The sequence below is a fragment of the Epithele typhae genome (assembly GCF_022376455.1).
Source record: "Epithele typhae strain CBS 203.58 chromosome Unknown BXZ73scaffold_43, whole genome shotgun sequence".
NCBI lineage: Eukaryota > Fungi > Basidiomycota > Agaricomycetes > Polyporales > Epitheliaceae > Epithele > Epithele typhae.
The window spans coordinates 43,667-66,686 of NW_025954234.1; the positions used below are offsets into that span (position 1 = coordinate 43,667).

Consider the following 23,020-nt stretch of genomic DNA (forward strand, 5'->3'; position numbering starts at 1 on the left):
ATGCTACTCGAGGCGTTCTCTGAATACGACCTCATCCTGTCCCACAGGTCCGTATGTCGACTTCAGCTAGGCGATCCGACCAAGAGGGATCCCAAGCTTCCAGAAACTGTCGAAGAGCGTCGCGACAGAATCCTGAAGAGTTTAGGCTTCCCCACCGCCGTTGAACTCGGCCATACTCTCGTAGCCTGGGCAGAGTGGCACGAATGGGCCATCGCGACGATGACGAAGGCCGTCGTGATGCTCGAAGGCGGCCCCGACACGCTTCGCCTCCACACGAAGAACTCCAGGTTCATCACTTGCGTCGTCTCCCCCCTCCACGACACTGAGGTCGGGGCCAATCCTGGAAATGCGTTCCATATTCACTCCGTCTCCGTCAACAACGCCTCGGACTTCGACACTGGGTCCCCTGCACCGAAGAAGACGTGGGCGAACGGGGAGGATGGGCGCTTGATGGACATGGGCAAATGGCTACGCTCGAGTACCAATCCGTCATTCGCAGGTCTTGTCTCGGTCGTGTACCACATCCAAGACACTGGCATGGCCTTCACCCACGTTGCACCCGTCTATCACTCGCGCGCGGCTCAACCATTGAGCGACCTGAACGCGAAGGTCTGCCGGGATGTCGTCGGGATGATCAAGGGTACCACGAACGCGGGGTCCATCCTGCGTGTCGAGAAGGACGACGGCGTCGTTCCTATTCCGGGGGTTCTGCGGCGCAAGAAGAAAGACTGGCAGTGGCGCTCGATATTCGGCGCCGGGTGCCTGCTGGCCTCATGGGACCACATGGGGGCCCTCATGCCACCGTCTACCACCAAGTCAGGACTCAAGCCACAAGCTCTATTCGAGAAATTTGCCACTCTGTAACACTAAAAGGGTACGTTTACTCCCGCTCAGAATCTGATTCTAGCTAATCTTCCTCATAGACTCCCACAAGAGTCAGACCTGTATCTCTATATCCACTTCGAGCGAACTATGTTGTACCCTGTACTGTACTAGTGTTTCCACTCGCATGTATCTCATCCAAGCCTCTAGACTAGCATCTTGTCATCAGGCTCGTGGGCTCGTTCAGATCAACGATTATACCTTCCCATGCAAGTAACCCTTATATCATACTGTCTCTACTTCTCCCTCCTCATGCCACACGACGGCTTGGACGCGATTGAATTTTTGCGGGTGATTTGTGTGGTTCGTACTTATCCTCTGGGCAGACGTGGTTACCATCACTCGGCTGCTGTCTCAACACACGTTGAGCGCGCCGCGCTCAAGATGCTGCGGGCGTCTCTTCCGTCGCTCAATGTGGACAATAATAAGCTGTATATTCTAGCCAGAGGGCAACTTTGCTTTGTCGCCCTCACCTCATCCTATAATGTCGCCATTGTGCGCAGGCTCAACCAGTACGCTATCCTTACAATACCTGCAGGTGTGGGAGCCTACGCAAGGACAATCGATGGAACGGGCGCGATACAGACTGGTGGCACATGCCTTCCCAACTTAAAGCGTGGCCTCTCCGAGCAGCGTCGAGTTGGCTCGCGTCCGTCCACACCCTCTACCGCCCTCCCCTTCACTCTCCCAGACCACAATGGATCCGACCGAGGCTCGGTTCACTTTCCCCAACGACATCAGCGCCTGCCATCTCTGCGGCAGCGGTACCAAAGATAAGCTCAAGCGATGCACGGGCTGTCAGGTCGTCATGTACTGCGGCAAGGAATGCCAGAAGAAGGCTTGGCCAATGCACAAGTACGTGTATTACTTGATGTTTTCACTCCGTGTGCATTTACCCAGCCTCCCAGGTCCGTATGCCGTCTACGCAGTGACTCCACCAGGTCCCAGCGTACTGGCAATATTGGGCCAGTGTCTGTGGACGAGAGTCGCGACAGGATCTTAAAGAAGCTAGGTTTTTCCTCTGCCGTCGAACTCGGCCATGCGGTCATCACCTGGGCGGACTGGCACAAGTGGGCCTTCTCCTCGTTGACGAAGGCGGCCGTGATGCTCGAAGGCGGTCCCAACGCGATGCGCCTCCAAACGAAGAACTCCAAGTTCGTCGTCTTCGTCATCTCCCCGTACCGCGACACCGAGATCGGCTCCAATCCCGGGAACGCGTTCTACGTCCGCTCTGTCTCCGTCAACTCTTCAGAGGACTTCGACCCTGCCTCGGCGCCGAGGAGGATATGGGCGGGAGGGGAGGATGCGCGCTTGAAAGACATGAAGGTCTGGCGGGATGGCCACTGCGATCCATGGTTCGCCGGACTTGTCTCGCTCATTTTCCACGTCCATGACGCTCTCGGCTATGATACCGGGATGGTCTTCTACTCCACATCGACCCTCTACCACTCCCCTGCGCCCCTGCCGCTGAGCGAGTTCAACGTGAACGTTTGCCGGGATGTCATCGGTACGATCAAGGGTACCATGAAGGGCGGAGCCATTTTGCAGATCAAGGACCAAGACGTCGTCCCTACCCCAGGTTTTCTGCAGCGCAAGAAGAGGGATTGGCAGTGGCGCTCTCTCTTTTCCGTCCCTGGAACCTTGTTCCTGTCGTGGAACCACATGGGGACATTCTTGCCGTCGTTCGCAATGAAATCGGGACTCAAACCGCGAGCCGTCATGGAGCACTTTGCCACTCTGTAGCATTGAAGAGGTACGCTGTACGTCGCTTGCATTCCGATGCCGGCTGAACTTTTTTATAGACTAGACCTGTATCTCCAACCGGACTATGTTGTATCCTGTACTGTACCAGTATCGTACGTCCGCATCGATCGCCCCCCATACACACCACATACCATGATCAATCCCGAAGCCTCCGCTGTCACTTTGCATACAAACGACCTTGTACCACCTTATGTACATACCCCTTTTCCTGATGTAGTAGTGCGACTGGTTGAGCGCAATTGAATGATGTGTCGGCATATCCTTGAGCCCCCGAAGAAACGTGTGGTACGCAGATGGATTGAGTAGGAATACAGCAGCGATGGTCCTTGGGCAGTGTGTGGTTGTACAAAGGGGAACACGTTGAGCTCAGCATCTTCCGTCGTTCACGAGTTCACCAGTCATCGTCATCGTCAAAGCCTCCTTTTCTGCGTTGGAACTTCGGACTGCGATGAGCATGTATCCGACGTGATAGATACACCAGTTGCTCACCACTATAGAGCCCTTGCCAGACGCGGTCTTCGACTGCGCGCCGTCGATCTGTAGTATATCAGCAAACTGAACGCAAACACAGGCGGGAGACGACGCACCTGATCGAGGAGGTCGATCAGCTGTTCCTCGGACACCTTCCCGCGCAGCTGCCCGCTCTGCGCCATTCGCAGCAAGATGACTTCAATCTGGCGCGCCCTTTCAGGGCTGACTAGCGCAATGCGCGCAACTTCGCAACAGTACATAACGTGAGCACGAAAGGCGTGCGCGAGAGGGAGCGCGAGGGAAGACTCACGCCGTTCGCGAGCAGCAGAGTCAAGAACGGTTGCAAGCAAATCCCTCCTCATCTGCTCCTCTGCTTGCTGCTTCGCACCGTCGTCCTCCCCCTTCGCACCACCTGCGCCGCCGCCCTGCTGCTGCAGCTGCCCCATCCTGGAGGCACGGATGGCGGCCAACTCCGGATCTTCCATTGTCAATTGTCAGGTCGCGTGGATAGGTTCGACTGATGCAAAAGGCCGCAGTCAATCGGCCTGCGTGGAGAGAGCGATAGATTCGTGTGCAAGAGAATGCGAGCGCGCAAAGAGGGGAGTCTGAAGCGGGCAAAGTGACTCGGTGAGAGAGCCGGAGGGGCTGGAAAAGGTACTTGCAGCACTCGAGACGCCCGCGCGCCTCATGCCATCGCCGCCGATGGAGCGGCCGCTCACGCCCATTGTCCGCCTGTGAACCTCGTCGTTCTCACCGCCGCCTACCCCGGCCGTGTATATGCCCATGTCCTGCGGCGATGCCCCTCGACCTCTTCGCGCCCTTCAAGCGAACGAGGCCTTCCCCGCACTCGGACCCTGCTAGCCCCAGCGTGGATCCCATGCCCCCCAATAAGCTCACCAAGACCTACGGCGGGCGCACGTCCACCTCCACCGACGTCGCGGATGCGTTCGGGAGGCTCAACCTGAGCGACGGCGGCGGCGGCGGAGGCGCAAAGCGGCACGGCACCTTCGTCGGAGGCTTCGCCGCGCACAACGCCTACCCGCCCGACCCGCTATCTGGCCCATCCCCACCCCCTCCACGTTTTCCCCAGCCCGACCACCACCGCAAAGATGGCCCGCTCCCCCCGCTCCCCGCTCCCCCGCCGATGCAGATGCAGATGCCTGTCCCGGTCACGGACAAGTCCCGCACGATGCGGATCGCCCTGGGAGAGTACGGCCAGGCCCCGCTAGGCTCACCCCCCGCGGACAGCAGCCTGCGCCCCCCGCCCGCGACGCGCCCGCACTCCGACTCGGGGGCGTACCCGGCGGGGCACTTCCTCTCCCCGACGACGCCGCAACGGCCGCGCGTCCATCAGGCGCCGAACTCCGCTCCGGCGAAGCAGAACGTGAGCGCGGGACCTTCGCGCCCGGGGCCGCTGCAGACGACGCCGAACCGGCCCCGCGCGCAGTCGAGCCCGCCGTCGCCGACAGCGGGCAAGGGCGGGCTGAAGGTGCAGTGCAGCGCGACGACGAAGCAGGACAAGAGGTGCGCGCGCATGGTCGCGGTCACGGCCCCGATCTCGCGGCTTACGGGGGAGGAGCACAAGCATTACTGCCACCAACACCTCAAGTCGTCGTTTGCGGAGGTGCGGTTCCGGTCGCACAAGGACCCGAGTCTGGTGATCGAGTATGAGGGTGAGTTGGCTCTGCACACGCTTTTCCCTGTCGCTCAGATCACACTTTGCACGCAGATTGGGTCCCTGAGTATCTCCAAGACGAGACGAAGGAGCTTCTGCGAGCTGAGATGAGCACCAAACACTCCGCCGCGGATGTGCCTGGGTACATCTACGCGTTCGAGATTGACGGTAAGTTGTTTGTTTCCACGCGGGCAACCTGAAGCTCACGCAAGGCAGATTCCTCGGACCCGGACGTCATCCATATCAAGGTCGGCCGCGCCGTGAAGCTCACCAAACGGCTCGCGGAGTGGGACAAGCAGTGCCAGTCGAAACAGACTCATCTCAGGGGGTTCTGGCCGAGCACCCCGGATGCGGACGCGGGCAATCTGGCGAGAGGTCGGGTTCCGGTCGGAGACCCGGGAGCGTATTGTCACAAGCTCGAGAAGCTTGTGCACTTGGAACTTGCGGACCTTGCGCTCAACGCGCCATACTTAGATCCGAAGTTCCCCAACGTTACGATTGACGGCAGTGGCAATGATCGAGCTGTGACTCGAACGCCTTGCCCCGATTGTGAGTGCTCTTGTCGTTGGGGAAGAGTGAGGAAGCTTATCGCATGTTGTAGGCAATCAAGTCCACAAGGAGATCTTCTCCTTCCCCCGTGGCAAAGGGAATTACCACGGAAGGGAATGGGACAAGATCGTGAAGCCCGTTATCGAGAAGTGGGGCGGTTTTGTTGAGGCTTATGTGTAGGTTGGAGTTGGACGCTCTCTGGGCCGGAGTCTTGACGTCTCGCTATCCTCCCCGAGCTGCCCATCGTTGCTGTGCATTTTGCTATGATCTGCCGCTGCAAGCTGTGCGACCCCATCTTGTGTATCCCATACCTGTATTCACCATACCTGTATTCAGCTCTGCATGACTCGCCCGGGAACCCCGTCTGCTTTGCAATTGGTGCAAAATTGTCGCTGAATCACCGCCTCCGGTCAGTGGCGTTGTCGGCCACCATTGTTTTCCAGGCGCAATTAAAGCGCCCTGGATCTGGGACAATAGCGGTGCCACGTGACCGCATAGGACAATAAGGCGCGCGAAATCGTGTCGCTCGTCTCTTGTTCCCACATTGTGCCGAGTCGAGACATATAAGCCATGGACGACTCGAGCATCCTCACCGTTCTGTCTCCTAGACTTGCTCCTCTTCCACGCTTTCGCGCCGCCTCAGCTCTTGGCTTTCTACGACTTTCTACGACGCCCGCACGCACTACCTTATACATGCACGCTTACAACATGTTCGTCCTCGCTGCCGTTGCTCTCGTCGGTCTCGTCATCCCAGTCGCTCTCGGTGCGAGCATCAGGTGACTGTTGGTGGTGTCGGGATCCTCAAGTACGACCCGAGTTGTTGTACGTCTCATCTACTAAATTCTACATGATATGAGGATTGTACTCACGAGATGCGTCATTGTTGTAGAATGCGGATCCCGGGGATGTCATTACCTTCACCTTCAAGCAGAAGAACCACACCGTCACCCAGTCTTCTCTGAACGCTCCCTGCTCCTTCCTCGAGGGAGGCTTTGACTCCGGCTTGTAAGCGGCTTTTGTGCGGTGCACCCAGCCAACAATGTCTGACGCCAGGGCTCTCCCAGTGTGCCCATCGCCGACGACCAGACCACGAACTTCACAGTCGCACAGTTCCTCGTCGAGGACACCCAGCCCGTCTGGGTGTACTGCCGCCAGACCGGCCACTGCCAGAAGGGCATGGTCTTCGCCATCAACCCGGGCAACAACTTCGACACCTTCATGAACAACGCCCTCGGCACCGCGTCCGCATCCTCCTCCACCTCCGCCGTCGCGACCTCGTCCGTCCCGGCGATCTCGACCCAGGCCCCGAGTTCGGTCAGCGTGATTACCGTGACGGCGACGACGACGGTGAACGGCGCGGCGCAGACGACGACATACACGACCGCCTCCTCATCGTCGTCCTCCGCTGCCGCGTCCCCCTCGGGCGCCGCGGTCTCGCACGTCGTCATGGTCGGCGGCAACGGCGCGCTCGAGTTCACGCCCCGCAACCTCTCCGCGGCCGTCGGCGACCGGATCACGTTCCAGTTCGCGGACAAGAACCACACCGCGACGCAGAGCTCGTTCGCGGACCCGTGCGCGCCGCTCGGCGCGACGAGCGCGAGCGGCCAGGTCGGCTTCGACTCGGGCTTCATGCCCGCGAGCGCCGCGGCGGTCGCGCCCGTGTTCACGGTCACGGTCAACGACGTGAGTGCTCCCACTTCGCTCTCGCTGTGCGTGACAGGCACTGACGTGCGCGTGCTTTGCAGACCGCGCCGATCTGGGTGTTCTGCAAGCAGACGAACCCGAAGAGCCACTGCAACGCCGGGATGGTCTTCGTGGTGAACGCGCCGAGCACGGGGAACACGTTCGACAAGTTCCTCGCGAACGCGATGAGCAACAGCTCCACCACCAGCTCGACGGGCAACACGGCGGCGCGCTCTCACGGGCGCGCGCGGCGGCGTCGTCGCCGCTGCCGTCCTCATCGGCGCGCTGCTCCAGCTCTGACTCTGAGCTGTTCACGACTTCCGCTTCGAGCGGCACCAGGCGTCTGGACGCCTGATGGACATTCCCCGCCCCTCTCTATGATGGATTCGCGCTGTATCGGTACGACTGGGTGACGACTCCGGACCTCTCCTGCTTAGTGTATCCTTATCGTTTTCTTCGTTCTGTTTTCTTAGTTCCGATGTATCCATACGGCCTGGGTTAGCTGTAGCACTCCTTTCGGACACTGTGACGGTGCCACGCGTCTTACTGTAGTGCCGCTTAATTAGGTGTAGCGTTGCTCTATGTAGCAGCGATGGATGGATGCGTCAATCGATATCCTGCTTTGTTTGATACGTGGGCTCGACCTGCGACTCGGCAAAAGGAAGATGGATTTCCAGGTTTGTTATGTACAACGAACGCTCCCAAGGCTCCTTATCGCAAGGGCGAAATATGCTCGCTTACGAAGGGAGGCACTGAGAGTAGTCTGCGAGAAGCGTCAGTGGAAGTGTTTGCTTGGGGATAGGACATGCTCACATTCGCTGGAGTAGGTGCACTTGTAGCCCGCTGTCCGTAAGCTGCGGTCAGCACTGACAACCAAAAGAGCTCGCGAGAGGATGTACGCACAGACGCAGGCCGTGGACCCCGAGTAGCCGACGCCACCACACTGGCCGTACGCGGCGACAGCAGAGCCCGTGCTGGATGACCCAGACGAGGTGGTGGTGCCGGTGGCGCCGGCGTTGTTCTTCGCGAGCGGGCTGATCTGTGCGAGACCAGGGAAGTACGAAGTCGGGATCGTCCTTGAGCAGTTCGAGCGTCAGCCTCGTCGTCTCCGCTGTCTCGCTGTGATCACGAGAACACTCACGGCGTGGGGATCGCGGCGTTCGTGGCGAAGCCCGACGCGAGGTCGCCGGCCATGGTGGACGGGGTGGAGTAGCCGGCGGGCTTGGTGATCGAGGAGGTGACGATCGCGTACGAGGTGTGCGAGGACGAGTTCTTGATGCACGCGACGCCGGAGCCGTACGCGCTCTCGCACTTGACGACGGCCTTGTCCGTCTGGGACCACATCTTCACGTTCGAGAGCGTGATGCCGGAGCAGGGCGCGCCGTCGGCGCAGATGAGCTGCACGGGCGGGCGGGCGACGCCATCGACGACGTTGCCGTTCCAGTTCTGCGTGCAGACACGGATTCGTTGAAGGAGGATTAGCAGTAGAGTACATGGAATTGGTATGGGAGGACGCACGGAGAAGGTGATGTTGGAGAGCTGGACTCCAGCACCCGAGCCGGGGGTTTGGGAGGACCAGTACTGGTTGACGTCGAGACCGTAGGCAGTACCGCGGGAGATGAACGAGTCGAAGACGACGTTGCGCAGTAGCCGGAGCCGAGGTTGCTCTTGATCATGAACGCTTGGTTTCCGCCGTTGGTGTAGACGTTCCTATGGGCGAGTCAGTCGGAAACAAGCTGAAGGAGATACGAAGTTCGTACCTGTACAGAATGTTCTGGATAGCGGTGCCATCAGAAAGACTGCCGATCGCGCTACCTCCAGACTGGTTGCACCAAACTAAGAGCCATCAGCGCATTAATAAAACGCAACTGCACAGGTACTCACTTCGTTCAACTTGGATGTTGTTGGCGGGAGACTTTCGGACGATCAATGGTTACTCCTGCACGGAATGCGACAGCTGTCCTTACTTTCACAGTGACGCACTCATCGCGATTCGTAACCTCGACATCGTGAATCCAGTGGTTGCTTCCCCAAACATCCACACCATCCGAACCACCCAGGTTGGTGCCTATATGCGTGTCAGAGTGACCACAAAATCAAGGGGAGGCGGAAGCATACCGCGAATAGCCATGTTGTAAACCTCTCCATTGGAGCCGCTCTCTATCACAAGATGGAACTCAGGGGCTGGCAATGGTCGTGAGCAAACAGCGACAGATTGGGACGCTGCGAACGCGTACAATCCACGAGGATGAGATCGTGCATGGACCAGTTGGTGGAGGTGATGATACGGACCAGACGGGGACTGGATAGCGTCAATGTTGTCATTATGTGCGCATCCAAGAGGCGCCTTACCCATTGTTGCGGCACTGGTAGCCGTAGCCTTGAATTCCACCAGCGCTGTTCGCAGAGTAGAACTCGAAATCGCTCGCGTTCACGATGGCGATCATGTTTCCGTGTGTCGTCGCTTAAAGTGGCGTCAACTTCAACAGTGATGGATGGACAAAGTGGACACTAACAAGTGCGTGATATGAGTCCGTCAAGACGGAACGCCCATTTGGTACCGCCAGTGAGAGTGACCCATGTCTGCATGTTGTAGTTGCCTAGAGGCACGTCAGTGCTGCCGAGAGTGACTACACTAGATCGCTCACCGGCGGGAACATAGAGTGTCGAGCCAGAGTGCTTGAGTACGCAGTTCTGAGTGGCGGATGATTAGCATGATGTCATGAGATGCGATATGAACGTGTTAGCTACGGTGAATGCGCTGTTGATAGCAGGTCCAATGTCGCTGGAGCCGATCGATCCGCCATAGTCGAGCACATTGCAGATGGTGCTCTGCTTCGAAGAGAGCGACGAGGTGGGGCCAACTCTGCCACTAAGCTGGGCGGACGCGGCCGAGATGAGAAGAAGGGAGGCGAGAAGAGACTTGAGGCCCATGACGGCAGAGAGAGCGCAATGGAGGATCCTCGCGACGGGGCGGCCGACGTTAAGGGGACCCTTATATGGTCGGGCGAGCGTAAATATCGGGGCAACCGCGTAGGCACCGAGCATGTGTGATATGAGGATGCAACCCCGCGAGGCGAGTTCGAGTTGTTCCGCGCCCGACACATGTCCGTCGAGAGCAGCCAGCTGATGGTCTCCAGCGGTGACGCAGGGACGTCGCGGTCCGCGGCGGAGGGCTGGGAGAAAGGAGCAACCGCGTTGTGAACCGAGGGTGCAGCGCTCGGAATACAGTCGCGGGCCCAGGCGGGCAGCGCGGGTTCCGGGGCCGCTGGACGGCGGGCGGTCACGTTGGTTGCGGCTCGTGGTGCGCCGTCGTCAGGCGGTGGTTCGGGAGGGCTTCGCGGGCGCTGGTGACGGTATAGACCGCGCATCGATGCACTGCTCCAGGGAACTGCAACAATACAAACCCGTCTGATAAAACCTCCGAGTCATTGCCGAGTCTGCGCGAGTGAGCCTGGGAGTGAGAGGCGGGCTGCAGTGCTGGTTGAGGACATTTGAGCACGATCCGCACGAGACAAGGACTCGGATACTCTTACTACGTAGACACCCCGTAATCACCATGGACAATATTGTCGCATGTCCGCTAGTGCCATGCTGCTTTGTCTTATCCTTCAAAGGTAGCAACCTTCCTGCGTGTCACATGGAGAAAGGCCATAGAGAGTGCATCTAGCGTCTGGGTGGTGGTGGTAGAAATTCAAGAGCAGGCCAGCGCGCTTGCGATCCGCCCTCTGCCTTGACTCTCCTTACATGCCTCGCTGAATGTCGGCCACTTACCACCTCTTACCACCAGATACCGTCGCTCGTTTACCAGAGAGATGTCCTACCTCAGCCCATCACCTCCCTCTCCTTCGACCCGGTCACAGACATTCTCTGGTCTGGTACCAATTCCGGTCATGTCTGCACGAACTATACCGCGCGCGGTCTGCGCGGCGTCCACTATCCCGTTGGCGGCCATCTCGCGGTCAAGAAGATCCTCGCGACGGAAAGCAACGTGATCGCGTGCGGAGTGGCGAGTGATGGGATCGGCGCATGGGGCAAGGGCGGCTTGAACGCGTGGTTCTTCAGGTGCGTCCGCTTGCACTCTCTTCGTGTGCTTTTACGAGCCCACGCATTAGGCCCGGTAACCAAATCACCACGTTTTCCAAGAAGCCGTCCAATGGATCCACCGTCGCGCTTTCGACCGCAAGCTCGGAGCTGATTCTGCTCAACACCCAGACTGGCTCTGTCCTCCGCCACTCATCCGTCCCGAGCATCCTCACCCATCTGCACTTTACCGTGAGCCAAACGTACTTTGTGTCCGGCGACGCGGATGGATGGGTTAGGCTGCACGACCCACGCGACGCGACGACACGCTCCTATGGATCGAACATGGTCAAGGCGCATCTGAGCGGCATTCAGAAACGACCTCGACGCTACTCTACACGATCGGCCTAGGCATGCGGTATGTCCTCCCTTGCTGTCTTAATGTCTAAGAAGCAACAGGCAAGGACGGCCATTCCCGGATCCGCTCGTGAAGGTGTACGACCTCCGTAATCTTGAAGCACTCACACCCTTCCCGTTCTCGCAAGGCCCGAGCTTCATCACACGCTTCGCAAATCGCCCGTCTACACTGGCGATCACGTCCAGCCAAGGCTTAGTACAAATCGTGGACACTACGAACCCGGCCACCAACGAGTTCTATCAGCTGGACGCGCCCTCATACATCAGCTCTGTGGCGGTCTCTCCTACCGCTGGCTACATGGCGTTCGGAGACTCGGACGGGGCGATCCATCTGCTCTCGGCGGCGGAGGAAGAGGCGATGTTGCCTTTCAACGGGTTCGACGGGAAGCCGATCGAATGGCCCGACTCTGCGGAAGCTCTTCCGGACATCACTTGGACGGACACGACGTGAGTGGTCTTATGTGCGGCTGGAAGCTTGTGCTGAAGCACTGCTCAGTCTCCTGAACACTGTCGGCGTGCCGCATTACAAGTATTTGCTGTTATCCCCGTGTTCCACCGACTTCGCACCTACAAACATGTACTTCGCCCCTCTGCCGCGTGGAAGGCGGAATGTTGTGGCTACCTCTCGCCTGCCCTGGCGGTCAACGCCGCTGCGCACGAGAAGGAGGCGCACAAGTTTTGGCGCGACTCGAGGCGACAGACGTTCCTGCGCCCCCGCGTCCAGATCCACGGACAAATCGACGGCATGGACGACCCGGAGGCGGTTGTGTACGAGCTGCGCGCGATCGTGACGCAGGTCGTGCCGAAGGATGCCAATTCGCACCTCGTGGCGATCATCAAGGGTGTGTGTGTCGCTTTGTGGGTGCTTTGTGTCGCGCTGACTTCGCGTTGCAGTGCCGGAGGCGGAGATTTCCGACCCGGAGCCGTGGTTCATCTTCAATGACTTCGTGGTGCAGAACATATCTGAGGACGAAGCTCTGAGCTTCCCTTCGGGATGGAAGGTCGGTTATCTCCGAACCCCACGAATTAGATTCTCAATATCGTGAACGTAGGTGCCAGCTATACTGTACCTTGAACGCGTGGACGTTTGCCAGCGCCTCGACTTCAACGGCCTACCGGACAAGATGGACAGGTCGATACTCTGCCGAGACACCAACATTGCCGTGTACGTCATCAGAGCTCCGTCTTTTGTCGTGTAGCATGTAACTCTGCCTTTACAGAAATCGCGATTCCCGAGTCATCAAGCACGAACCGCTGCGCTTCGAAGAGTTGCCTAAACCCGGTACTCTGATTGCCATTGACGCCGAGTTCGTGTCCATGCAGCAAGAGGAGACCGAGTATCGATCCGACGGCACCAAGAAGGTCATTCGACCTGCCCGTCTCTCGCTTGCTCGCGTGTCTGTGCTGCGTGGTGATGGATCGAAGGAGGGCATGCCTTTCATCGACGACCACATCCATACAAGCGAGATCATCGTCGACTATCTGACGGAGTTCTCCGGCATCAAGTGTAAGCCATTCCTGCGAAGGTCATGGTTACATGCTGATTAAGTTGTTAGTCGGCGACTTGGATCCCAGCCTCTCGCGATACACGTTGACGCCTTTGAAGGTCGTGTATAAAAAGCTGCGTTTGCTTGTCGACAGCGGTTGCATCTTTATCGGGCACGGCCTATCGAAGGACTTCCGCATCATCAGTGCGTATCATCTCTTGCCCCGATGATGACAACCACTCAAATTTTTGTAGATATCTTCGTACCGCAGGAGCAAGTGATCGATACCGTGGACCTATACTTCCTTGAAGCTCGCCAGCGCCGACTCTCTTTGAAGTTCCTGACTTGGTTCGTTCTAAAGGAGAACATCCAGACGGACACGCATGATTCGATCGAAGACGCACTGTCGGCACTGAAGCTGTACAAGGTGTACTTGCAGCTAGAAGCCGAAGGTTCGTTCGACAGCAAGTTGGAGGAAGTCTATCGTGAGGGAAAACAATACGTGAGTCTCTCCGCTCCCCGTAACCCTAAGTCCATGTGCTGACACGCACTCGACAGCAATACAGACCTCCGGCACGACCCCAGAGCACTGTCCCCACGCCCGCAGCGTCCGGCACCGTGACCCCATTGGCTCACCAGGTAGCGATGGGTCGGGGCGGCTTCCTTTCGGGCCCACGCGGCGCGACACAGTTCAACAACCACGGCCACTACCCTCTACAAGCCGTTGCCACGCCGCCCATCTTTCCCATTCCTGGACCGAACCATCACCCGCACGGGTTCATGCAGCCTAATTGGCGACACCGGTAGTTTCTCCAACCCAGATCCTCGTGCCGTTGTGTATTTGTCGGAAAGATGTAAACGTACGCGTCTCACGAACCGCATGTATCGATTAGAGCCAACTGTATCGTCACATCATCGTCGTATTGCTTTGCAACTATGAGTTTCGAAATGCGTCTTCTGGCAGCATATCCTTCGTCAGGTACCGCTCTGAATTGGACGCTGTGGGAAGGGATGAGGGAGTCTCGGACGAAGACAGAAAGAGGTGATCTCGAGGACCCGGCCGTTTCCTTTGAGCAGGCTTTGGCTGTTTTTCAGGTGATGATGCATGCATTTGCGCAAACCATGAGTGGATGGCTCCGCTCGGATGGACGTAGGGGCGCTTGGAGATATTGACGACCGAGCCGCAGTCGTCGAGGACGTCCCACTAAGAGCTTTGGGACCTCGCAAAGGCGAGCGCCGTGCACCTGCAACTTGCGCGGCAGATACGTCAGACGGAGTACGATGTCAAGCATGAATACATATACATTTCCCCATCCATATGCCGCATGCGCACGATCCTGCACGCGCACGCCGCCCACTCCCCCGTGAAATGCCCTCGCCACCTCCGGCATGGTCGCGCCTGCGTTCCATCTTCGCCGTACATGCACGGACGTCAGGTAAAGCCGTGAAGGCGGACTACTGTTACAAGCCGAGTCGTCACGTATCGTCTGCCGGGATCACATCGCCTTCGTTGCGCTCGAAGTGCACTCCTCCGTGCCAGTCCGACCATCCGACCATCGATCCGTCGTCCGTGACCACCAGTTGGCGAATTGTTTTTCCCTCGAGGGCTGGGACGCGGTAAAGGCGACCGCGGAGAGTGCTCCAATACCACGGAGGGCGCCGGCGCCCTGTGCCAGTGGGTTGAGTTGGCGCAAAATGATATCGAGGGTGAATGACGCTGCCATCGACAAAGATTCCCCGGGAGGACTCGACCTCGAAAGACCCCGACAGCGGCCTTCCGGTCGCAGCGTCGACTACGCACAGCGACCCGGCATACGTAGAATCCGACCCGGAGTTGGCTCGGAAGCACAGGACACGAGAACCGTCCTGGGACAGCGCCCTCGGCTTCCAGCCGTCGGGAAGTGCCTGCGCCAGCTTCATAGAAGAGGGAGGGTCGTCGCCGCGCGCACTAGGACTGGATTCGACCAAAAGCGCGCCGGCTCTGGTGACTGCGAGTAGAACAGAGCCTTCGCCGTTCTTGGTTTCGTGTCGCAGAACGGCCTGGAATAGGCTGTCGCTGGAATGGTGGGGTTGACGGAGATGTAGGAGGAAAGGAAGGGGTTGGTCCGACATTAAGTTCACGGCGTTGACGCTATCACTGAATTTGTTCGTCGTGTTATGGTTATCGGGCCGGGACTGGTAAACGCGCTGGCGAACCAAGGCGAACCGGCCGTCGGGAGATACAGAGAGATGAGATTCGGGCCGAGGACCCTGAACCATGGGACATTGCAGCGTACGCACGTGGACCAGACTCTCCGCGTCCCATATTTGGATTTCCATCGTCGTCACCAGCACAAGGATTTGGGCGCTGTCCGGTGACCAGCTTGCGGCGAGGAATTCCTGTGGTCCGCTAGGAGGCTTGATGTGTCCCATCTCCCGAAGGTCACCGTAGGTGAGGGATTCTTCCGGTGCACAGGCTGGGAGGCTGAAGATTCTCAGTTGATCATGGTAGTGAAGGAAGAGGCGGACGTTTAAAGGTGAGAAGGCGAGCGGTGTTCGTGCTTGCTTCCAATCGGGCACCGATGAGTGATACCAACGTTCAAAAGCCGGTTTACCGCCGCTGCGAATATCCCAGATTATGAGCATTATAGACCACCAGTCGGCGATCTTGATCCATGAAAACGCTACGCTAGCCGCCCAATGTCCATCTAGAGAAAAGATGAAGTGGTTTGGAGGAGAGGGATGCCCGCACGAGTCGGGGCTAGGGGCTGTCCATTCTGCCGATGAACCTGGACACACTGGTTACCGAACATGTATAAACGGTTGATAAGAATAAAACGCACTGGAGTACCGGAATTGGATGTGTAGAAGGTTCCGTGTATGAAGTGAGGAGAAAGCACGTTCTAACGTGGATCTCCATCTGTCCACGAGGTTCCGCGTCGAGTCTTGCACTACGAGGTTGATCCCGTTGGCGCTGATATAGTCGTGATCGATCACCAATCGTGCGAATTGGAGAGTTGCCTGTTGTAGATTACTGAGGTCACAAGTCATCAAATATCCCAAAAAACGGTCAAGAGTGATTTCCAAGGAGCGTAGGGCAGGTGGGAGATGATGAGCCACAAGATTTTGGAGCTCCTGGAGTGTCGTAGGATCGGAGAGAAGGGTGGGATTAAATTGATATGTCAAGGTGGTATCGACAGAAAGACGTGTAAGACTCGTAAAGGCGGCAAGTGGAACGCCTGTGAGTGCGGGTGGAAGTTAGTTCTGAAAATATCGCAGCGTGGGTTGTGTACACATGCACCTACTGCAATGAGCGATTTAACGTTGATGTTGAGGTGCACCAATGTTGAGCAGCTCCCGACTACAAACCCGGCAAGCTGCCCTGCCATGGTTCCGGCATCATTGTACGAACGCCCTACTGTGAGTTTCAACAAATTCCCGGGGGTGGTGAAGAGATGAGCGCATTATCGAGCGAAGGTCTGTCACACATCAAAATAGATACTTCCAGTGTCTCTAAAGTGGGGAATGCACGAACGAGTCGGTACAGATGGAGAGGAGTGGGGAAAGAGCTGTGAAGAATAAGGGTCCTGACGGCGCGGTAGTGCCGGAGGCACGACATAATTGTCCGGGGGAAAACCATGTGGGCATATAATGATGTTATTTCCCATGTGTCGATGTGGAGGAGATGAGGAAGGAGGATCGCTGGTGCGGCCCAGGGAAACGGATGTCCGGGGCCCGAAGTTGTCAGTCGGACAGCATGGACCAACAGGCGCAAGTTGGGAGAGCACTTGAAGGCTTTATCTATGGAGTAGAGGCTGTCCAAGCCAGAGATGGTGATAGTTCGCCAGAGGAGGAAACGACTCCTGGGGAGCCATTCGCTGTGGATCCGAGCGCAGGTGGTGAGCGTGTGGAGATCGTGCTGAGCGCCGAGTTCGTCGAGCACTTTCTCAGTGGTCTCGATGGGAAGGCGCGGCGGGACCATTGAATGAAACTACGAGGATGACAGGGACAGCCAGGAGGAGTTGGCGCCGTGGTATTCGGACAAGTCATCTGGCAAGCTGCGGGCGCCAGTTGGGGGGCGCGAGACGATTAGATTATATCTGTAGCCGGTGATCTGGTTCAACCGTCCTAAGTACCAACTTTGTTCTCTCCGCCCTCTATGTACCCTTGGCCAACTCTCAAAATTTCGATCACATCGCTCGCACGGAGGCCTCGCGAAAATCAGTAAATCGGAAACGGACCGATGACCCTGTCGTCCGAGTGGTGGCTACAGGAGCTCGCGCTGAAATTCATGTACATGGATAGGGTTTTCGCCACTTCGAATCAGGCTTGAGTACTTGAGTACGCTGACCTTCAGACTGCCCACATTAGGTGCACGCGATCGGTCAATAAAATTGTCATGTCGAAGATAACGACATTGTTCAGGACACTGCACAGCATCAGTACTAGTAGCCAGCTGGGGGTTTATTGCTCATTCGTCCCGTTCCAATCATCCAAAGGCTGGAAAGCATCCTCTCCTCTCTCATCGAGCTTCGACGCAGGTCAGGTGTCGTCGCTGTCGATGTTGGAGCAAGGCTCGAGGTTGCTGACAGCCTACAGGATGACAAGAAGAATTACAAATCCCACGTGATGTGCTCCGTCACGAACCCGGAACGGACAAGACATTCGGCCCTCTGGAGACGGATGGAAACGAGACTGGTATGCGAATGAAGACGATGAAGGCCTCAACCGATCTTGATCGAAAGCACCAGAACGACCCGGTCCCGTGATATGGGCGTCTATCAGGCATGAGCGCCGTACTATGAACACAGCCGCTTTAGCTCTTGACGCCCAGGCTTCCTGCTTGCACCCGTACTATCACCACCTTTCCCACAAGAACGATCGTGCTGTTCGCAGACATGGAAAATCCACACATAAGCCATGACACGCGCGCATTTCGCTCTGCACCGAAGCTCGCCCCGAACACAAAGGGAAAGCGGCCCAAAGGTCGAAATGTGGGCAAGCTGATGAACGTCATGAATGTTCCCGTGGAGATATTTTTCGAGGTGTGTGTGCAGCCTCGACACGCGTCCTGGCGCTAATCACGCTTCGTGCCCAGATACTCTCGCACCTGCAGCCCATCGACCTGCTGCAGTTGTCTCGTGTCTCCCTCGAACTGCGCCAGATGCTCCTGTCGCGGCGAATGAAGTGGCTCTGGGTCGCCTCACTCAAGAGACTGGAGCCAGCCCCGCCGGAATGCCCAGAAGACTTCCCCGAGCCTGCCTTTGTTTCCCTCGTCTTTGAGAAGAGTTGCATGGTGAGCGACTTGCCATTCCGGGAATCCGGCGTCTGATCGGCGTCACTTATTGATCGGGATTCCCTACACAGGCGTGTGGCGCGGGCAGGGCTCACCACAAGGTCTGCTACGCCAACAGAATCCGATTCTGCGGTTCGTGCTGGAAGGAGAAGTGAGTACCATACCACGAGCTTGCCTGCCCGCGCTGAAGTCCGACGTGTTTAGTGTCAAACTGGGGATGAGGTTGGTCAAGGACCTAGGAGACAGGAAGGAAACAGATATTTTCTACCTGGTTCCCGAAGTGGCCCAATATCTACGTACGTGCGCATTTTTGTCTACAACAATGACTAAACTTGAACAATCAATTTAGCACGGTCAGGCAACGTACTCGAGGACTTCCATCAGCACGGCCACGATAAGTACTACGAGCCCGAGTTTCAAATGGTTTGGCAGGAACTGCTCGACCACCGCCGCAGTTGTCCGGCATCCTCGCTCAACCTGTGGATGTCACAACGCAAGACGGACACTCTTAGGAGGCTTAACGTGAGTTGTAATCGACCCATATCCATCCGCGGCGATGCTCAACGTATTGCAGTTCCATCGCGCCATGGGGAAGTGGGAGTTTGACTATCAAGAAGGGAAACATCAAGCACAGCAGACAGTAGCCGAAAAGCGTCGAGCGCGTGAGCGATGTCTCTTCGCACCGTGAAATACGTGCCGAGCTGACGTTTTTCCACCTTCAGCATCGAAAAGAGGCTGATCGAGCTTGGCCACAAGGAAGAGGATCTTCCTAGGCTAAATCATCGTTACAACAGTATACTCAATCAGCCGCGCCCATTGACTGACCGCAGTAAGTCAGTCCCCTGTCCTCCCGTTCAGCACTCAGTCTGCACCCACGACAGTCTGGAAGACCATCCGCCCAGAGCTCGTGGACCTAATCGTATTCACCAAGATAAGTCGCCAGGACCGCGCCTTCAAATCGAAGTGGGAGGCTCGCATGGCCGGGTTCCGCCAGTTCTACGAAAGTTCCTTCAAGCCGATCGCGAACTCCACCCGTGGAAGCGCACGCTGCCGAGCGTCCTCGATGCGTTCAGGCTTCCGGCGGTTCGGACGCTCATCACGTCCGCCGAGCCGAACGTGGCGCTCACCGTGGAGGAGTGCGAAGCCGAGATCGCGGACAAGATGGTCGAGCACGCGAGACCCTACACCGAGAAGATCCAGGGCGACCTCGCTAGGCTCTGGCGTGTTTTGTGCAAGGACGACGAGGACGAGCCGCCGGTGGCGACCGCGCGCGGGAAGAATAAAGATGGGAGGAAGGGCTCTAGAGGTAAAGGGAAAGGCAAGGAGATCATGGTGGTGGAGCCCGAACCTGGCGAGGTGATCGACCCTGCGGCCGACCTCGCGCTCCTCCAGCGGCCGACCGCGCTCTTCATGTGCAGGTCGCCTTTGGATTGCGACCAAACTGCATTCCCCGACTGGATGACGTACGTCGGCGTGCTGGAGCACATGCAGACCTGCCACCGCGGAGTCTGGAACGACATGGAAGGCTCGTGTCTCCGGGAAAGCGTGCTCCCTGCCCACTCTCCGATACCCGATGATATGCGATCCGTCTTGAAGGCTCTAAAACTACCTGCGGACACGGACGTGCTTCAGCTGGAGGACGTATTGATCGGCATGGAGGGCTTCCAGATACGGTGCAACTGCGTCTTCCCGCTGCTGATGCTGGACACGCCAGGGATCAATTTGCTTGCCCGTTTGGTGCGCTCTCTGCGTGTTTCCGTCGCCATCTGATCCTCAGTACTCGACAGCTTCATCATGTGGGTCTCGTCCGGGCTGGGGCCGAGAAAGTAGATCCCTCTATTCGCAAGATGTGAGCCTGCCGCTACCTCGGGAGGCGTGCCGAGGCTGACACCAGTACTCACCCTGCAGATTCCAGAAACACCGCTTCACCAAAGTTGGACCCAAAGTTGAAACCAAAGTCGCCGACACTGACGAGACTCTTGAATCGTCCGTTGTATGATGGTTTTCTTCGCATCGCTCCATATAGTATCTTCGTAATTGCTGTTTACTGTCAAATGCTTTCCTTCCCAATAGTGTCTTGTTTTCTCAGGTTTCGCTTTGTGCGCTCTCATATCCACGTTGTTCGTTATCGGTCTTGGAACGAAGTCATAGATTAAGGCTGCTAATGATACATGCTAGTAACTGAAGGTTGCGCGGAAGGAGTGTGTGGGGCCGTGAAGGGCGGCCAAATAACCTGATAAGTATAGAACGGGCGAAATGTGCACGTCGGTGGAAGAGCCAGCCTCGACGGGTTAACCTGAAAGCGTAGAGGTTGAGACATCTCAGACTTGACTCTGTCCACCTTTAACCTTGCGGATGTTGAGCGGGCGGGTCAACTCGATTTCCGCGCCATCCACAGTGGCCCCGGGGAGGGTACCAGCACCGACCGTCTCTATTTGCGCATGCCCCCTCTTGCTCGCACGCCGGCGTGTCTGAGCAATGTCGGCGGCGGCGGTGGCCAAGGCCGCGTCTTCGATGTGCGCGCGCTGCGAGGCGCGCCGCGCGAGCTCGCCGTCGTCGCAGTGCACGACGGTTGGGACGGGCCGCGCGGCCTGCGCGTGCTGCACGCGCTCCTGCATCTGGCTGAGCAGCCTCGCGGAGAGCGGCATCCGGACGGCGACGGAGGAGCTGGCGGACGTGACGGAGTACGCGGAGGCGGAGTCCGAGTCCGAGTCCGAGTCCGAGTCCGAGTCGTATGCGGAGGTGCAGACCGACAGGCTGACGTCGCGCGGGACGTCGCGCGGCATCCGCTTGCCGACGGGGAGGGCCTTGGCGGGTGGGGGTGGGGGGATTTCGTGTGAGAGGTGGGAGCGCGCGGGGGAGCGCGAGGCCGCGCTGTCGGGCGACATTGCGCGGCGGCGCACCGAGGACAGGACTGTGGATACGGATGTGGGCGTGCCCGCGCGGGGCGTCGGGGTTGGGGCGCGCGACGACACGGGAGAGCGCGAGGGCGTCGGGGAGCGCGAGTCTGCGCGGAGCGCCGCCACGATGTCTGCAGCAACGTGGCCGGCCTCCCGAGAAGGGGTGCGTTGCGGTGAGGCTTGCCCCGCGCGGTTCCACGCGTCTTCAGACCTGCCTCTAATCGCGCCGGTCCTCTGCACGGAAGGCTTCCCGACCGCGCAATAGTAGGACTGCCTCCCGCGCTCCTGTTCCTCTTTCTCCTTCTCCTCCTTCCGCCTCTTCTCCTCCTGCTTCCTCGCCCACTCCTGGATATCGAGCCGGACGCGGTCGACACGCACCGGCTTCTCCTGCGCTTTCGACGGTTTCGAAGCGTAGTAGGGAACGTCCCGGTACCTCGACGAATGCTCGCTCCTCCTCGCGTCTCTCAAGTGCGGCGTCGCGTTGGTCGCGCGCGAGGCCGCGAGCAGCGGCGGTGCGCTCTCCCGCTGCGGTGCCTCGACCCTCTCAGAGGCGAGGCGGTCGAGCCGTCCGAGGGCGTCGCGGTCCCCGCGCCTGGCCGCGTCGACCTCGTCCCCGAGCGGGACGACGCAGAAGCTCTCGCCGCGCGACCTGCGGGTCGGCAGGGTGGCGCTCCGCCCGAGGCCTGGAAAGGGGGCCCGGGCGCGGGTGTTCTGGGGCCGGTGGGGGATGGTGGGCTGGTTGCAGCCGCCTAGGGGAGGCGTGGAGTGGGACTCGGTGTCGTCTTGGGAGCGACGCCCGAAGGGGTGGCGGAGCTGCTCGTTCGGGAGGCCGATTCGGTCCTTGGGCACCGGTTGGCCCCCACGGTAGGACGGCTGCCTGCGCGGCGTCGGGTCTGGTCTGGCAGGTTTCACCGCGTTCCTGTGAAGTGGTTGGAGTTAGTAAGGGGCAGCGTGTGGAGGTGCACACTTACATCACGCTGCCTGAGAACTTGCGAAGCCTGAGAACGAGTTCGGACGCCTGGCCACTCTGGGACGGGTGGCGTTGCATGCTGAGTACACCGGGAAGAGGACGGGGTCACAGCGACGAGTCGGAAGACGCACGGAAGAATGTCGCACAGATGAACGAGCAGCTCGGCGTGCAGATAATGGTGTTATATATGCGCTACGCGCCAGTACCGGCCACAAACGGGCCCAGCCAAGGACCACAACATTCTTCGACAAGGAGGACTAGGGAAGATGGAGTGGCCTGAGGTTCTGGAGCAAGGTCGTTCGGGTACTCGCAGCCTTCAAAGAAGGTGTTGCGGCAGGTGCCTTTGGAGTTGACAATCGGCGAAGCTGACAAAGAATGCTTCAGGGAGTGGCGGGGACGACTGCGGAGAGGTCTGGACGGTTTGAAAGCTGTTGTGGTCGAACAGCGAAGAAACGATGGTCCCGAAGCAGATCTCAATCGGGAGCGGTGACGTGGATAACTGTCTCAGAAAGGTACGCAGCTCGGAGCGCAAAGAATCCGGGGGAATATTTCATGTATACGGGTTTCGCGCCCCTTGCTGGCGCCCTCTCCTACTTCCCGAGGTCATCATCCCCGCTTGGCAAGGTTGATTGCAACAAGCGTGTTCGAGACCCGTTTTCCAAACGGGCGAGAGATCGTCGGAACGTTATGGGTCCGCGAGGATGGGAGATGGCAGGCCCTCGAAATGCGGGAAGAGCGCACCGACGTACAGCGCGAGGCGCAAGCGGATGACCTCGTCGTAGTCCTGCCCATCGAGACCCACCGGAAGGCGTCGGAGTAGGTATCCAGAGGGTTGCGGAATGGTAGCCGGGTGGGCGGCAGGTTGACGCGAGTCTTGAGGATGAGCGTTTTCAGCCGCGCGCACGCGGCGGCCATTCCCTCAGC

The 23,020-nt window shown here is 58.4% G+C and overlaps 10 protein-coding genes across 10 annotated transcripts; 6 read left to right on the forward strand and 4 right to left on the reverse strand.

Annotated features, from left to right (window-relative positions):
• On the forward strand, positions 1 to 864 carry BXZ73DRAFT_50691 (uncharacterized protein; the record flags this gene model as incomplete). Its single annotated transcript, XM_048020484.1, has 1 exon — positions 1 to 864. One exon carries the CDS (start codon positions 1 to 3, stop codon positions 862 to 864), a length of 864 nt encoding a protein of 287 aa, XP_047875455.1.
• Positions 865 to 1,579: 715 nt separating this feature from the next.
• BXZ73DRAFT_79325 (uncharacterized protein) lies at positions 1,580 to 2,625 on the forward strand (the record flags this gene model as incomplete). The annotated part of the gene is made up of 2 exons (XM_048023064.1): positions 1,580 to 1,737; positions 1,791 to 2,625. The coding sequence occupies 2 exons, from the start codon at positions 1,580 to 1,582 to the stop codon at positions 2,623 to 2,625; spliced, it is 993 nt and encodes a 330-aa protein (XP_047875456.1).
• Positions 2,626 to 3,037: 412 nt separating this feature from the next.
• BXZ73DRAFT_103655 (DNA-binding TFAR19-related protein) lies at positions 3,038 to 3,602 on the reverse strand (the record flags this gene model as incomplete). The annotated part of the gene is made up of 4 exons (XM_048015644.1): positions 3,038 to 3,082; positions 3,136 to 3,183; positions 3,234 to 3,361; positions 3,428 to 3,602. The coding sequence occupies 4 exons, from the start codon at positions 3,600 to 3,602 to the stop codon at positions 3,038 to 3,040; spliced, it is 396 nt and encodes a 131-aa protein (XP_047875457.1).
• Positions 3,603 to 4,306: 704 nt separating this feature from the next.
• On the forward strand, positions 4,307 to 5,521 carry BXZ73DRAFT_50670 (uncharacterized protein; the record flags this gene model as incomplete). Its single annotated transcript, XM_048020481.1, has 4 exons — positions 4,307 to 4,790; positions 4,847 to 4,960; positions 5,009 to 5,341; positions 5,394 to 5,521. 4 exons carry the CDS (start codon positions 4,307 to 4,309, stop codon positions 5,519 to 5,521), a joined length of 1,059 nt encoding a protein of 352 aa, XP_047875458.1.
• A 528-nt stretch (positions 5,522 to 6,049) lies between these two features.
• On the forward strand, positions 6,050 to 7,379 carry BXZ73DRAFT_103657 (uncharacterized protein; the record flags this gene model as incomplete). Its single annotated transcript, XM_048015645.1, has 5 exons — positions 6,050 to 6,094; positions 6,231 to 6,346; positions 6,406 to 7,024; positions 7,087 to 7,158; positions 7,221 to 7,379. The coding sequence occupies 5 exons, from the start codon at positions 6,050 to 6,052 to the stop codon at positions 7,377 to 7,379; spliced, it is 1,011 nt and encodes a 336-aa protein (XP_047875459.1).
• Positions 7,380 to 7,761: 382 nt separating this feature from the next.
• Positions 7,762 to 10,072, reverse strand: BXZ73DRAFT_103658 (rhamnogalacturonase; the record flags this gene model as incomplete). Its single annotated transcript, XM_048015646.1, has 15 exons — positions 7,762 to 7,787; positions 7,838 to 7,867; positions 7,928 to 8,100; positions 8,166 to 8,470; positions 8,543 to 8,605; positions 8,635 to 8,734; positions 8,785 to 8,860; positions 8,909 to 8,939; positions 8,992 to 9,092; positions 9,143 to 9,208; positions 9,262 to 9,326; positions 9,377 to 9,488; positions 9,541 to 9,624; positions 9,673 to 9,718; positions 9,776 to 10,072. The coding sequence occupies 15 exons, from the start codon at positions 10,070 to 10,072 to the stop codon at positions 7,762 to 7,764; spliced, it is 1,575 nt and encodes a 524-aa protein (XP_047875460.1).
• Positions 10,073 to 10,583: 511 nt separating this feature from the next.
• Positions 10,584 to 13,758, forward strand: BXZ73DRAFT_103659 (exonuclease-domain-containing protein; the record flags this gene model as incomplete). The annotated part of the gene is made up of 13 exons (XM_048015647.1): positions 10,584 to 10,595; positions 10,815 to 11,089; positions 11,140 to 11,299; positions 11,347 to 11,465; positions 11,507 to 11,911; positions 11,961 to 11,973; positions 12,069 to 12,306; positions 12,359 to 12,465; positions 12,517 to 12,629; positions 12,685 to 12,971; positions 13,021 to 13,155; positions 13,206 to 13,453; positions 13,510 to 13,758. 13 exons carry the CDS (start codon positions 10,584 to 10,586, stop codon positions 13,756 to 13,758), a joined length of 2,361 nt encoding a protein of 786 aa, XP_047875461.1.
• A 669-nt stretch (positions 13,759 to 14,427) lies between these two features.
• BXZ73DRAFT_79330 (uncharacterized protein) lies at positions 14,428 to 16,319 on the reverse strand (the record flags this gene model as incomplete). The annotated part of the gene is made up of 5 exons (XM_048023065.1): positions 14,428 to 15,201; positions 15,232 to 15,407; positions 15,546 to 15,728; positions 15,774 to 15,951; positions 16,236 to 16,319. 5 exons carry the CDS (start codon positions 16,317 to 16,319, stop codon positions 14,428 to 14,430), a joined length of 1,395 nt encoding a protein of 464 aa, XP_047875462.1.
• A 1,626-nt stretch (positions 16,320 to 17,945) lies between these two features.
• On the forward strand, positions 17,946 to 20,225 carry BXZ73DRAFT_103660 (uncharacterized protein; the record flags this gene model as incomplete). Its single annotated transcript, XM_048015648.1, has 10 exons — positions 17,946 to 17,975; positions 18,029 to 18,226; positions 18,298 to 18,377; positions 18,431 to 18,522; positions 18,576 to 18,748; positions 18,801 to 18,866; positions 19,065 to 19,161; positions 19,221 to 19,963; positions 20,014 to 20,075; positions 20,135 to 20,225. The coding sequence occupies 10 exons, from the start codon at positions 17,946 to 17,948 to the stop codon at positions 20,223 to 20,225; spliced, it is 1,632 nt and encodes a 543-aa protein (XP_047875463.1).
• A 322-nt stretch (positions 20,226 to 20,547) lies between these two features.
• BXZ73DRAFT_79332 (uncharacterized protein) lies at positions 20,548 to 22,174 on the reverse strand (the record flags this gene model as incomplete). The annotated part of the gene is made up of 2 exons (XM_048023066.1): positions 20,548 to 22,045; positions 22,098 to 22,174. 2 exons carry the CDS (start codon positions 22,172 to 22,174, stop codon positions 20,548 to 20,550), a joined length of 1,575 nt encoding a protein of 524 aa, XP_047875464.1.
• Between the last annotated feature and the right edge of the window lie 846 nt (positions 22,175 to 23,020).